Genomic DNA, 15,804 nt, shown 5'->3' on the forward strand with positions numbered 1-15,804 from the left:
ATGTCGTCTGCATACATTAGAACCGGAACCCGTTGCTTCACCACCTGCCCGTTTTTCATGTACGATAAGTCGCACCCCATCGTAGTGCCTTCTAGCTTCCTTTCTAAGCCCGCCATGTACATCACGAACATCAGCGGCAGAGAGAGAGGACATCCTTGTTTCAAACCCTTGTAGGTGTATACCAGCCCATTTTATGTTATCCCCTCCCACACTATTTGCACTTGGCTCTCGCTCCCCAAATAAGTTAATGAATTCTGCCCCCACTCCCTCGTCCTCCAGGATACTTCATAGCCGCTCCCTGTCTACATTATCATACGCCGCTTCAATGTCCAGAAAAGCTAACCACAAAGGTCGGTTTTGCATCTTCGCCACCTCTATGCACTGGCTTACCACAAATAAGTTCTCGTCTAGTCTTCTGTCCTTTCGAAACCCATTTTGAAGTTCCCCTTAATATCCTATTTTCTTCTACCCACTGCTCTAGTTAGAACTTCACTGCCTGCATTAGTAACCTGTACAGCACTGACGTGACGGTTGCTGGCCTATTCGAGCTCGGGTTTGTTTTTGACTCCTTCGCCCTTGTACACGAAGTTCATCCTGCTCATTTGCCACGCGGGCGGTATTCGTTGTTCTCGTGGCTTGTAGTAGCTTTGCCTTGCTCTTTGGTCCTAACTTGTCCTAACGGGACTGGTTTGGTCCTAACTGGTTAACGACACGCGCGCCCCCTCGCGGATCCCTATCGGCGGCCTCAATATGTCTCGGAGGCACTGCATTCCGGTAATCACACTTTCCTATTCTAGCCACTGTACCGCTGCTGCTCGCAGTGCCGCTGATCCCAAGCTTCCCGCTTCTCGAAAGTACGTTTGACGCGTGTAATACCCATTTGAGAGTTACCGTACTTACCCGATTCTAACGCGCACTTTTTTTCCGGAAAAATAGGTCAAAAAATCGCATGCGTGTTAGAATCGGATACGAAACCGAAACTGCCAAAACAGCGGAAATGTCGTCCCACCCATCGCCATCACCATCTCAAGATGGCGCCAAAGCTTTTAGCATGCTTTTAGCAACGATTTTTCGGACTCAGGAAGCATAGGCGCCTAGGCTTTTCTATCGGCGTTCACACAAATCGTCAAATCGTTCCACTTGCGCGCTTGATAACAGCAATGGCAGCAGCGGATCTTACGCGTTCAAAACGAGCGGTCGGCTGAAGCGTGCGCCTCTGGAGAAGCCCGCGGGATGGGCGTGCGAGGCGTGGGCCACGATACCATCAACCATGGTTAAACGTTCGTTCAAAAGTGTGGCATCGCGAACGCGCTTGACGGCACCAAGGACGAGATGTTGTGGTCAGCGGAGAGTGACGAGGAGTGAAATGAGTGAGATTACTTCGAGAAATAAATCGCCGGTTTCTCTCGCATTCATTTTTCTTGCTCACAAAGTTCCGTGCGCGTTACAATCGGAGGTGCAAGTTTTTTTCGTTTTTTTTTTGCCAGGAAAATCGGGTGCGCGTTAGAATCGGGGCGCGTTAGAATCGGGTAATTACGGTACCTGCGGCCGGTGTTTGCCATTCCCATGTTGGCGCTGCTCCACCCGCACCGCCGGACACCCCTGTCCGCCGGTTATCGTATGATCTGTGCTTCACGCATCAGATGGCCGCATTGGCGCTTGGCTGCGACAGAGGCACACCACGCCAAACTACCTCCCTTCACTTCTAACTGCTCTCTGTGTTGTTTGTTCCAACATGCCTATTTGGTGGCACCGGAGAAATTTTCTGTGTACACATGATCGCGAGATGTTCATTCCGTCCAGCCATTTAGGCTTCGCTTTAATATTGCTTATTGTAATTACTGACGAAACAGGCTATTTTTCTTGTTTTTCGGGGCTCCATTCATGCGGTTTTGAACGAGAAAGGCGCGTTCAAAATTTCCGTTTCCGTCGCGCCATTTTATTCACTAATTTGCATCCGTCGGCTTTGACGACATAATGGCGAATCGTCAGGGCCCACATTTGGCATATTTCGAGCATGGATTAACGCTACAGCGAGCATGTGAAAAAACAAAGTATGTACGGACCGACGAAGGGGTGAAAGCTAGTATCTTGAACGCACACGGATCATGCTGTGTGCGCTCCGCTAACCCTCTGCGAAAAAAAAAAACTAAGATTTTCAAAATGAGGGATAACACTGCGAAACGCACAATCACGCCAGTAATAGGAATTCCACTCATTCACGTCCTTGCACTCTTGAGCTCGTATTTGTGTCAAGCGTTACTTATTCTGTCCCCCATCCCTTTAAGATCGTACCTGCGCTCGGTTAATCCACTCACGACCTTCGGGTTGTTCCACACGCAGACTTGCTTTTTTGATGCGCAGCTTACCCTTAAACGTACTCCCTTCTTTCAATCTCCCTTTGCCTTCCTGTATGGGGAACCATAAACCGAAGTAAAAGAAAGTAGTGAAGCAAGATCCTTGAAATATTCCCACCGACTTCGCGCCCCAGATGATCCAACAATGTCTGCTCATTGAAAGTCCTCTTATGCGCTTAACAGTTGCAGCATCCGTCGGAGCGGTTCAACATGTGAAATCGGGCCTGGTTCACGGGCAGAAAAAGGCGTCCACCGGCAAGCTAATTCTTAATGGCTGCATACGCAATAAGGCCCGAGCCTGACTTTCCCTGGGAACGACGCGAACGAAAAGGCGAAAAGCCGTCTTGCAGATACCAAATTCACTAAATAAATCGGCAAGCTTTCGTTTGGAGAATTACGAAAATGTCAGAGTTTACGTGACTCTAGAAATTTTATTACAACCGCACCTAACCTAAGCAATGATATTCGATAGCATCAAAAACAAAAACAATACCCACAGGTGCGAGTGTTTCAAGTCATATTTTTGCCGGTCGTCTCGTTTTTTTTAATAACTCCAATTGTAGCTAGTCCAAGTGTTGCTTCATGAATATTCTACCGTCTGCATGTTTTTTCTCTTTGCAGGCTGTCACTCGAAGATCCCCCAGCTGACGATGAACCATGAAGACGGCCTTCAGAGAGAGCGAAGCCGACGACTCAAGCGCGAATCTTTTGGAAACATGAAAACGACAAATTGGTACGCTTAAGTGAAGAAACCTACTACGAGGCAGAGTTATAGATAGCGATTAAGAAGCGCCTGAAACTAATCAGTTCTGAAGAAAAAAAATTTGGTGTTCGGATGCGCCAGGGCAAAAACTTATAACTCAAAAAACGTACAGTTCCGGTTTTCTGTTTTCTACCTTCTTTTTTGTTTTCATTGAAAAGAGTGCATGCGAGAAAAAATATAAATGCGTATTTTTTGTCTGTGTTGTTGTCACAATTTCAGGTACGAACATCCTCGCTAATAGCGGTGACAGTTGGTTTTCGCGCAGCTTTCGCCGGCCTTGAAAAATACATGTTTGTTTTCAGCGTGCTCTCCCACTTTCCGCCTAAAATCGCCATTTTCATTTCTCGTTGCGAAATTCTGCAAATTTTTGATTAACGGCCTGCTACACTCGTACTAACCATTTTTGTGCACGTTCCCTCCATCCCGTCATTAATTGGGACGCATAAACGCTGCCTGCCCATGTGACATTGTGTTGGGGCTCTTTCGACCACGACGCGATTTCGCCGCAAAAACACTCGTACGTGTGACAGGCGGCAGATGCATTTTTGAAAAAATTACGTGTTCTCATTAATCGAGTGCTTCGAGTGCTTTGTGATCCCTTGCGTAACTTGTCTTGCTATTTGAAGGACCTGTTATTACTAGCAGGTGACGTCGAGACAAACCCCGGGCCCGACCTAAAACAAATTGCTCGACAACTAACGCAAATTTCCGGTGACATTAAAGAAATTAAAGAAGAACGACTAACTGTTATCGAGTCCAAATTAGAAAAATTGGCTGTCTTAGATGAAAAAATACTGGACTGTACCACAAAAGTTTCCGCCTTAGAAAAAGTCGTATCAAGCTTACAATTAAAGCTGGATGATTTAGAAAACCGGTCAAGCAGAAGTGACTTGATAGTGTATGACATCCCTGAGGATGAAAAATAAAATGAGGAATCACTAGAGTAAGTAATAAACGATACAGTTGCGAAAGGTATTTTAAAAATTGAACCTGTTTCAATCGAAAGGATACATCGGCTCGGAAAACCAAGCGCGAACAAAACTAGACTGATAATTTTCAAACTCCTTGATGACCGCGACAAAACAAAGATTTTGAAAAACTGTCATAAACTAAAGGATACTGACATATCAATTAGTCAAGACTTTTCCCAGGCGTGTGCGTAATATCAGGGAAAAATTGTGGGACTCAGCCAAACCAAATCAGGAGTCCGGGCAAAAGGTACATCTTGTCTACGAGAAAATTAGTATAGACCATATTCTTTACCGCTGGGACGACACCGTAAACGATAAAGTGATGATTGGCGACACAACAAATCCCTCAACTGAAAAAAAAAACCTGTCAAGCGAAGGGCCGGCATCACGCACTCGAAATCGCCTCAGTTGAGGTTTATAAATGTGAATTGCCGAAGTGTCCTAAACTAATTAGAATCCCTTGAATGCCTGCTTCTCGACCTTGAGCCAGACTTCGCTGCTCTAACAGAAACCTGGTTAAATAATGACATCTTAGATAGTGAAGTAACGCCCCCAAACTACACTATAATACGGAAGGACAGACCGACACGAGGCGGTGGGCTAGCGTTAATGATAAAACGCGGAATACAATACACAGTGCTGCCAGAGGTCGAAGGCGTAGAAGCTGTATTTTTGAAACTAAAATTTGGCCTTCACACAACAATTTTTGCTGCTGCTATCGCAGTCCTACTACTGGCGAACATAGCATGCAGTCGCTCTACAACTACATCGAGCAAAACATATAAAACACAAGATTCATGTTGTTGGGTGATTTTAACCTTCCCGATATCGACTGGCAATTTATGAATTTTCATTCCGCATGCTCAGAGGTCGTTATCGACACAATGCTGCGATTTAATCTTCGCCAAGTAGTCGGCCAACCAACACGTGTCCCGGGAGAAACTTCTTCAAATATTCTTGACCTTATATTCTTAAGTAACCATGCACTTCCCAGCAGATGAAACGAAGATAGAACTTATGGATGGCATATCGGATCACGAGCTCACTTTGTGGACTGTCCTCTTTCGTGATAAAATAGAACCATCGAACATAAAAATCCCTTACCCGGATTTTAAATCTGGTGATGACGCTAGCACACTAAATTATCTAGTTATGAAGTTTCCGTCTTTCGAAGAATTGGCAAATGATAGTTCTACGACCATTGAAATATTATGGTCTCAATTAAAAGAAATTATGCACCACTGTATTAATACCTTTGTACCTACTAGAGTGAAAAGTTAAGAAACATAACCCGTAGATAACACGTGACGTAATACATGCGAAACGCAAAATAAAGCGAATACGAAAGCATAAAACAAAAACCCGGAGCAGTAACAGTAAATAATCAGCTGCTGTGAGTGACCTAAAAACAAAAATCAAAACAGCGAAGAGCAATTATTTGACTAAAACATTGCCTTTTCTAAAACATTCCCCCAGCAAGTTCTGGAGCTACCTAAAGCCTGCAAAAAACAACAGAAGCAACACACCCCAGGAAAAAGATAAGCCGGTCACTGCAGACAAGCTGAACAGTTACTTTAAATCTGTATTCACTGTCGATGACGGAAACATTCCGAACATCGTCACTAGTGCGGAAGGTACCCTGGACACAATTGTTGTAAATGAGGCCGGTGTCGTTAATCTCTTGCTAAACTTGGACACACAAAAAAGTGCATGGTCTGATAACATTCCCAACATCTTTCTTGTCAGGTATGCAGAGTTGCTAGCTAAATATCTGTGCGTCATATTTCACAAATCACTATCAACGTGCTCTCTACCTGTGGAGTGGAATAAGGCCAAAGTTGTTCCTGTGCATAAGGAAAAAAGCGGAAATGATATTTCTAATTTTAAACCTATATCCCTGACATGTACAATCTGTAAAATTTTGGAGTATATAATTCTTTAACATGTAACTGCTTTCCTAGAAGAAAGACGTATATTATCTCCCTATCAGCATGGCTTTCGCCGAGGTCTTTCAACCATAACCCAATTAGTGGAATTAACACATGAGGTGTCCCAGAGTATTGACAATCTAAAACAAACTGATCTAATCTTCCGCGATTTTGCCTAAGTATTCGACAAGGTATCACACAAGAAACTACTGCAAAAACTTGAGACCACTCTAGGAAATTCTACAGTTCTTAAATGGATCAAAAATTATCTAACTGATCGTACACAGTATGTAGAATTTAACAAATGAAACCTCTGCTATTCCCTCCGTTACATCTGGAGTTCCGCAAGGCTGTGTGCTGGCCCCAATTTTGTTTTTTTCTCTGTATTAATGATTTGCCTACAAATATTAAGGTAAAAATCAAATTATTTGCGGATGACTGCGTGCTCTATCGAGAAATAAACTCAACCGATGACCATGTAGCTTTAAATACTGCTTTACAAGATGTTTCCTGCTGGTTCCGTAAATGGCAGATGTCAGTCAATGCAAACAATTGTGCATTCTTATGGGTAAGTCGAAAAAAAACTAGGTCAAATTTTCATTACACTATAATTGACATTCTCATAACTAGAGTAAATCAGCATAAATATCTTGGAATTATAACTGAAGATCTAAGATTGGACGCACACATAAGTTATGTTACTTCAGCTGCACTATGCCGCTTGTATACACTCAGATACCGGCTCCGCAAGGCCCCGCCTCCTCTAAAGCTGCTTCCATACAATTCCCTTGTGCGATCATTACTTGAATACGGTAATATCATTCGGTCACCATCCACAAAACAGCAAATCACGAAACTGGAAGGAATACAAAGGAAAGCCATGAGGTTCATCTACAACAGGTACACACATACAGATTCCCCGACTGAACTAATTAAAAACGCTGGCTTACTTACTCTTATGAATAGAGCAAGGTTAGCACGTGCAAAATTTCTGTATGAATTAATCCATGGTCATCTAAACACTGATGTATCCGGCTATCTCACGTTTGACCTAATCAGAACAACACGCCAAAAACACCCAATGAGACTTAACGAATACTCCTTCAACACAAACTGCTTTAAGTACTCATTTTTTCCGATGGCCACTAATGAATGGAATAAACTGGATCGGAGTATTTCCAGAACTACCGAATTAGCGAAGTTTCTAACCCTTGTCGAAAATGAACTTTGTATTATGCAAGCGGAGTCACTTGGTTGATTCTCGTTTGTGTGTTTGTGTGTACATTGTACCAGCGAAGTATCATGTTAACATATTGGTTCTTTAATCAATATTTAGTGCTGAATCCAGGAGAAGAGAAAATATTCTGTTGATTGTTTAACATGTTTCTGTTTTTGACTGTGTATGTATTTGCCCTGACTTGAATTACTTCGCCATATTGTAGGGTAGTTTCTTATTATTGTATTTTCTTATTGTGTTTCTTGATGCGTATGCCAATGTGTCAACCATTATTCAGGGCGCTGCATTTATTTTCTTCCAACAACTTTTCTTTACACTAATGTCTTATGCACTCCTTGATCTGAAAATGTTAAATGATCCGATTCTGTTAGTTTCATTCTGTACTTTATCGCGATGTATGTGTCTCTATTGTGTACTTATTCGAATTTTTATGTTCACGCCCTTCCTGCTAAAATCCCTAATGGGATTGGCAGTATGCCAATATAAATAAATAAATAAATAAATAAATAAATAAATAAATAAATAAATAAATAAATAAATAAATAAATAAATAAATAAATAAATAATAGGAAGTTACAAAACTTTCCATGAAATACGTGGTTCAAGCACTTCTGCGTTCTTTTCGCGCGCTCATAGTTTCTCGTCTAACTGAAACATTGCACTGACGCCTTGGGAAAACCCAATGAGCCCTCTGCAATAAAGCGCTATTTGCCATTTTTTTACGTCTTTTTTTCTCAATTTCTTTCATTTCACTTCTATGGCGCTGCGTTCCTCAGCGCTTTCACCCCACTCGTTTGTAGCGTGAATGTAACTGCCACCCTCTTTCTCATAAATTAAATGAATGACGCGCACCTATTCTTCGAATTTCTTCGCGAGTTGTAAATAGAGGTCAGCGTTTTTGAAGCGTTTAGCGAAATAAATGGCCCACTCTGCCAAAAAAAAACGGTGTCTGGTGTCCGTAATAGAAACAGCTCTTCCAAAACAATTCCATAGCACGCAACCGTCTGCATACTATGGAGAGTTCCATAGTTGGTGTAAACGCAGACTTTGTGAGGGCACCGGGCTAGGGACACGGGGCTGGGGAACGGTCCTGTTCATGTGGACCGGGGCACGGGTGGGCCGACGCGATCAACGACCCTTCAGATGCTCATTTCAGGAGCCGAGATGGGTTTTAGCTGCATACCTGGTATGACGATGATTCCGCAACCTGCACCAATATTTATAAATACCTTTATTGTTATAGTATCAAGATTAATAAGTATCTAGTCTTTAAGAATAATAATGGAAGAGTTTACGGCGATGGAAAAATTTGCTGCTCGGTTTGATAGCTCGGCTTCTTTCTTCTGCTCTCTCGAACTTCTGTTTTTAATCTATAGTTTTTTATATCTATACCTAAATTATCATTTTTATGCAGTAGATTAGTTTTCGGTGTCTTAATTATCGCTTTCTGTTCCTTAGCCTAGTTAGGTTACATTATATTACGGGCGAGCGTAGTGCCAGTTACGGCCTTGTGTCGCGGAACACAGGTAGACGTCGCTTTAGTGGAGTGCTTATTGCACCCTTCAGCTGCATCGTAGCACATCCATTTTTCTTTTATACGGGCTCTCTTTGTTTTATTTATAACATTGGGTGCTGCTCTCTGAAGGTTTACATTTGAAACAGGCCCGAAGAAAAGTGCCTGGGTGAGTGACGTTGTTCCAGCAGCCAAAGTGATCATCCGAAGACAACCGGAGCTATGTTTTTAGCCCGAAGCACTCGAGCAAATCGTACGGCTGTTCGGCGTGTACGTGTGGGCTGTGTGCTGCAAACAGTGCACTCACTGCACTCGCCAACGTTGACGGATGTCAAGGAAACTGGCCTTTCTTACACAAAATTGAATTTTACGGAACAGACTTCGCGGACAATGATCATTTTTAACCGACATAAACTCGACAACCCTACCCCTCCCATGGCTATACATCATTTATAGGGCGTTTTGAGCACACTAAATTGACTAGCGCAATCGTTAGATTGGGTCATCAACATCACCTGTGCCAAGTATTACTCTTTTACGCGCAGCGGAAAGCTCACACTTTTGTTGCAAAGTTTGTCGCTTTTTTCTCACCCTTCCCTTCGTGTTTTTGGACGCCGCCATCTTCACATGTCTACGTCACCGATTCCCAGATGTTCGTCATGAGCTAGACATCCTGCTATTTGGCGGCTTTTTCACGCACTTCCGGCAAAGAGATGAGTCGTCTGCTCAGCGTCGGCTCGCCGGCTGATCTGCCAGCGGAGTGCCGGAGTGCTTGGACATTTTACGACAAACGAAACAAGTGTAAACAAACGCTTAACCGTTTGTATTGAATGCAACAGGGCCATAACACGACATGAATATTCTCTTACTTGAGTACGTACCATAAAGAAAGCGTTGAAGCCCCGTGGCACTTCTTTCTTGCAATTGCAGAGGCCCTGAGCCGAATGCCCGGGTTTGACGCATACATTTTATTCAACTTCCAAACAATCCAGAGATGCGTTTCGAACGAACACAACGTCACAACATGCATTGCAAGTCCAAACCGCGATTGACAGACGATAGGTTGCCTCCTCCTGCCCGTCGTAAATTCGGCACTCACCTCGCGCGCGGTTTGCGGGGACGAACAGCAAGTCACTTAATTCTGGCGCACAAGCCGAGATGGCTTTCAGCCACGCACACTGCCTTGCACTGTGCGTGGCTGAACCCATGCGAGGTTGAGTCGTACGCCGCTCGAGAAAGATAATCCAGACCATGGGAAGCACAACGTCGCATTTCATCGCGAAACAAAGGCGTCCACAACACACACACCATCGCCTCCTGTAATGCCAAATGCATCTCGCACTTCAAAATGGGAGTGAGTAGTATGCCTGCAGTGCCCACATGTCGCGAGGTGGGGCCCCGAGCTGAACCGGGATCACGCAACCGTAACTGACTTCTAGACCGGTTTGTGCTTTGTTGCCAGGGCAACCGATGTTTGATATTGTCAAAGAAATGGCGCTCGCTCCAGCGCTAGAAAGCTCAGAGCCGCGCCGGAGCATGTTTTGCCAACGTTGCCGCTCTCCACCACGCGTCGCCCCTAGCTGAACTGGCGTTTTGTGCACAGGTTCTGTATCGGTTTAAAATGTCTTTTTCACATGCCGCCGGCAGGGATCACCACCGCCACAAAATAAAACCCGGCACCAGCGGGGCCACATCTGATACGGCGCTTTTCGGATAAACAGTGCGCTGTGCATACAAGGGAGCGAGCGCACGATCCCCCCGTGCTGCTGTGAGTTCGCCGCCGATAAAAAGTCACGAGCATCCGATAGCAACTCCAGCAAGTACACCGCGAAAGGGCAAGGCCAGGCCGCCGCACACATGCGGTCAGATTTTTCGTTCGCTTTTCCAGCCTTGAGCGGAGTGCGCGATTGAAGGTGTCAGCAAAGCTTGCCCGTAGCAGACGGCAGTGGAAGCAGTGCAATAGCGGAAGTACGTCACCGCCGAGGCGCGCAGCATCATGGGTGGGAAGGCTCGCTCGCCGTCAACAACGGAGAGTAAGTTGAAAGGAGGAGGAAACGCGGCGCGACGATAAAGCGCGGTTTTTGATTTACGATTTCTCAGCTAATACTCATCGCTTTAACAAAATTCTTGCGGGAGGAGATTGCTAATACATTGCTTTATTTGGTTACATGTACATCCACGCATCGGCGGAAGGTATTTCAGGACCCCTTTAAACTTTTACCGAACAGAAATCGGTGAATTGGAGATGATTGTCACAGAAAAACTATTGTAAAACTTCACCACCTTCTCTATCCCTGTAGCCGTGATCGCACAATTCCTTGAAGGCCATAATGCATTGATCGAACTTTCACGACGAAGTTCGCGTGGCGGAAAATCCTGCGAAAGTTTTGAACTACGTGGAAGGAAGTCGCTGCGGCGGCCTCTGGGCTGCTCTCAGTGTGTCCAACCAGAGTCCTTCAATGCTTTACTGGTCACGAAACTTCGGCGCTCGTTTCATATAGGGACCGCGCGCGCCACTACAGGCGCCACCGCCGCACGAAGGTCATCCAGCCGCCGCACGTGCGGTGTATTGGCCAGCTCTTGGCGTGCAAACGCTTGCTGCTTTTGGTGTCTGCGCGCTTATTAAGTGTTTTTTTTTTGTAGTACTTAGCGATGAATAGTCCAGTCATTGTGTATATCACCTGACTTCAATGGGGTTTTATTTTTCGAAGTAAATTACCGTAGACTTCGGCAGCGAACGGCAACGGCTTCTGTGTGCTCTGACACAAGCGCTGCGCCGCCGTGTTTACGGAATTTAAAATCTATTTTGCTTCTTTTCTTAAAGCAAAGTTGTAATTACCACATATACGGTAGCTGTGTAGTCACGGACTGCTGCGGGCCTATCGATAATACAATAAAAAAAACTGAACGAAACCAAGTACGCGTCGTTCAGACTACGCTTAATGAATCCGTTGATTGCTCTGGAATGCACAGAACGCTAAAAGAGATAGCCCAATAGTATTGTCGTTTCGATGAGTGGGTACATACTTGAGAACATCTAAACACGCTGAAGAAACACGAAGGATCAAAACACGAAGAGATAGATGTTGCACCATGTGTCTTTCTGCATCCACGCTTTGCAATACTTGCAAAAACAGGAAGCGAAAAAAGAACAATAAAACTGATTTTATCACACGCAACAAAAAATTTATGTTACGAAGGGAGGCAAAAGAGCGTGGTCCAGCGTACAAAAATTTATTTTTTCGCGCTGCGATGTGCAGCACACGGAGGAAACAGAATGTTTCCGCGTAGCCAAGAACGAAGCAAAGCTTTTCTGAACGCAGCCGGCTAGCCATCTCCTGCACTACAAAAGACTAGAATGAAACACAAACGTCGAAGAAGCAGTCCGCAGTGTGACGTGCACAGATGAACGTCGATAAAGTGAGTTGCGCGGCGTTTGCTATGCATGCATTACTCTCGGAACGTTATTAATTCCAGATCCATGGAAATAGGATCGAGAACATTGTCTAAGAAACAAAAAATCAAGTTAGCGACAAGGTGGCACCCATTCCATATCAAACAATATTGTCCGATGGGACGTACGACAAAAAGAGCAAATGGGCGCTCCGGTTGAAACGCCACATAAGAAACCGGAAGCGGGCACGCACGGTTATTAAACAAACAAAACGAACCCTAAGGGATAATTCGCGGAAATATGAAAAGTAAAAGCACAAGGACGTCCCAAAGCTCTTTTACACGCGAGCCTGAGCGCAAGGTAATACAAGTTTGCAAACAGGTAACGAAGCACCGCTACAACGTGACTGATATGACAAAAATCCGGCTTTAAGTTAGCCTTGTACAATTCTAGGTCCACCATGATCTCAAAATGGTACATTGCTTTTTCCATTCTCACACACAGTGCATTTCCACACACTGTCGCACACTTATAATCGAAGCTGAAATCTCCCGTTGCTTGCCTTGGAATGGCGCGCCTCCAATTCTCACGCATCTGCCCGTCGCTGGGTCAACAGAACAAGGAAACATTTTCTGTGGTATCGTTGTACAAGCAACGACATCCCGGGACGCCACACATGTTCGGCATCGTCGTTGCACTAATTAAGTCGCATCACGAGAGCGCGATATGCACATTACATTTTTTTCCTGCACAAAACAAACAACTCGCCGCGGCTCCGCCGTTCGAGCCAGCGCAACACCGCCCGAGGAGTGACCTCAGTGAGAGGGTGGCGCCACTGCGCGGCGGGCAAACGCAGCATATGAAGCTCTCCCATTGAGTTACGGAGCAGTTTCGTGACCAGTAAAGCATTGAAGGACTCTGGTCCAACTCAACCTCCATGCCCAGAACCAACGGCGGCGTTCAGTAAACAGACCCCTGTGAACGTCGTGCGACAATTCTTCGTGAGTCCGGTGTCTTTCTTCTCCTGAAAGTTTTTTATAGGGGCAACGTCATATGGTAGGACGCTCCGACCACGACTGATGGAAAGACACTTTGCAACGTAAAAGGCTCGATTATAAAGTTTAGATGTCTCTCGTGCGCCGAATATTTGTTCAAAATTCTCACACGATGGGGCGCTTCTGCATTACATGATAAGTTTACCCATAAAATGCAGGCGCACCGCCTTGCGAGACAGCGTCCCAAGCGCCCGCAAAGCGTGGCGCAGTTAAACGGGCCATGATAACAAAAAAACAGTTTTACTCGAATGGTGTATTGTTTTATAGTGCCCCTAGCGCTGGTCGGGCAGCAACCCGCGTTTTTAAATAATTACGGAAAAAAAACAAGCAAACCTTTTGATTCCCTGTTGAATCGCATGTTTCGTGCAGGGTGGCGAGTTGGGCGAGTTGGTGTACTTGCATCTTGGGGAACAGCGCGAACTAACAGGGACACAATAAGAAAGAAGTGGACAGGACTAGCGCTAGTCCTGTCCACTTCTTTCTTATTGTGTCCCTGTTAGTTCGCGCTGTTCCCCAAGACGCATGTTTCGTGACGTCTGACGTATTTAAGGCAGGTTCTGAAACGAACGCTACCTAGGGCTGCAGCTAACGCTGAGACACTTTATTTACCGTCATTCCTCCTGGACGGTGCCAGGATACTGCCCAGGAAAAAGGACTTTAGCTCACGACCGCTGTGCGCACTGGCCTTGTTTTTCACCGGAATTGTACCTGGCTGGTTGTTGTTACGGTTGATAGTAATGGTATCGTGAAACATTGGGTACGCTCGACAAACCAAGCCACCGAGCACAATGTCGCTTATTCAAGTTGTCCAGTGTAAGCTCAACGCGCCGGGCGGCAGTCCTGCAGTGGTGGGGACCAGGCCTGGGCCAACGCCTTCAAAAACGGAAAGCAGGTGAGCTGTACGGGTGGGGCTGCCTCCGCGTCCCCCCCCCCCCCCCTAATCTCCCCTCTTCGGTGCGGGGAGCCAAGCAAAATATTTTGAGCAGCCTGCAGGCACTAATTGGAACGTTGTATAAAAGATTAGCAGCAGCCGAGGCAAAACAGACCCAATCAGGTTGCCCTCCTCTCCCCGCAGTAGAGGCAATGGAGCGCGAAACTGGCGCAGCGGCGAAGGGCGCGGTCGCCGCTCTTGAAGCTCGCATGAGCGCCCTTGAGACCCGTATGGACAGTTTGATTGCTGTCCTAGAAAATCAAATCTCAACGGTCGTAGAAGACGCGACCGAGGAAATGATAGAGGCCATCCCCACCCTCGTAGCACAACAAATTGCACGTTCCAACAAACGAGCCGGCCTCATTAAGGACGTGTCCGGCCGGCTCCCCAAGACTTGTCGACGACAGATTGATCTTAATTATGATGATAGCTGGAAATGGAGGACACCGCCCCCCCTCCCTCCCCCCCCCCCCCCCCCGCTCGCTAGTGCTGGCTCGGGAGCGCCGCCATCACAATCACTCCTTAACCTCACTGACCATGACGGGCACCCCTAAAATTCGGAAATACCCGCGATACATTTCAGCCACCCCCATTTAAATCATCCAGTGGAACTGTCGGAGCTTGAAGTCCAGCACAAACCGGCCCGACAGCCGACTTTTCCCCGCAACGTTTCAAATCCTTCCTGCCGTAGCCCTTCAGGAGCCAGGCAGTGGCGCCACTACCTTTCAGCAAGACCTCTTATCCTGCATCTGCTTTCATAAAAATTGCACAGCCAACCTAGTTGACCTTGACCTTAAGCCAGAATTCTCGTACGTGATGCTAACGCTCCTTCCGCCGTGCAAACAGGACCCGCAATTGCACGTGCTAAACATCTATTGCTCGCCGAGATAGCCAACATAGAATTTGCAGACCTTTTACGCCGTGCCTTGAAGGCTGCCGGCAAGGATCCCCTGGTGATTTTGGGCGATTTTAACGCCCCCAGCACACTTTGGGGATATGTGCGTTAGGAGAGGCGTGGACGTAAGTTGGTGGAACATGTCCATGGTCCTAACTCTTCATACCGACCCTCCATACCCGACTCGCGTGGGTAACCCTGTGACCCGGGGCACATGTCCGGACCTTACCTTCACCAAAAACATCCATTATTCAGATTGGATCAACACCGAATAGACCCTCGGTAGCGACCACTGCATACTCAACACTACCATTCGCACCCGTCCTTTGGCAAGAGCTTACCCAGAGGCAAAAGTACCCGATTGGAGTAAATTTCGACATACACTAACTTCATGGCCATTAAGGAGCAAGTGTACCACGCTTGGTCCCAATAATTGGTTTCTTCCCTTAACTCCACGGAAACCCACATTCAACTCTCGGAGGCGACTCCGGAGGTGCATAACTACCTCCTTCACCTCTGGGCTGCTCGGCACAGATTCGTCTGTCGATGGCGCCGACAAAAACACAATCTAAAACTGAAACTTCGCATCGCCGAGCTCACGCAGCGAGCGGCCGACTCTAACTGGGTGGACCGATGCAACATGGCCGCGCGACAAATGTCCAGCCGGAGTACCTGCCGCCTCTTCCGCGCTTTGATCGATCCGACCCAAACTCGAACAGATACACCAAAGCACCTCCAACGAGCGATTCACATCGCTCGG

The 15,804-nt window shown here is 46.2% G+C and overlaps 2 protein-coding genes across 4 annotated transcripts in view; one reads left to right on the top strand and one right to left on the bottom strand.

Annotated features, from left to right (window-relative positions):
* LOC144138866 (uncharacterized) overlaps positions 1-7,750 on the top strand; it is a 32,566-nt gene extending 24,816 nt beyond the window's left edge. Inside the window, exon 3 of the mRNA XM_077671367.1 lies at positions 2,979-7,750. Within this exon, the coding sequence (XP_077527493.1) occupies positions 2,979-3,018 (40 nt within the window). The 3' untranslated portion in view covers positions 3,019-7,750. The remainder of the gene's footprint in view (positions 1-2,978) is intronic.
* Positions 1-15,804, bottom strand: part of LOC144138864 (spermatogenesis-associated protein 20) — a 501,846-nt gene that overhangs the window by 448,710 nt on the left and 37,332 nt on the right. The gene's annotated exons all lie outside the window — the stretch shown is intronic.

The sequence above is a fragment of the Haemaphysalis longicornis genome, unplaced genomic scaffold (assembly GCF_048455015.1).
Source record: "Haemaphysalis longicornis isolate Haplotype H1 unplaced genomic scaffold, Haemaphysalis longicornis Haplotype H1 scaffold_5, whole genome shotgun sequence".
Classification (NCBI taxonomy): domain Eukaryota; kingdom Metazoa; phylum Arthropoda; class Arachnida; order Ixodida; family Ixodidae; genus Haemaphysalis; species Haemaphysalis longicornis.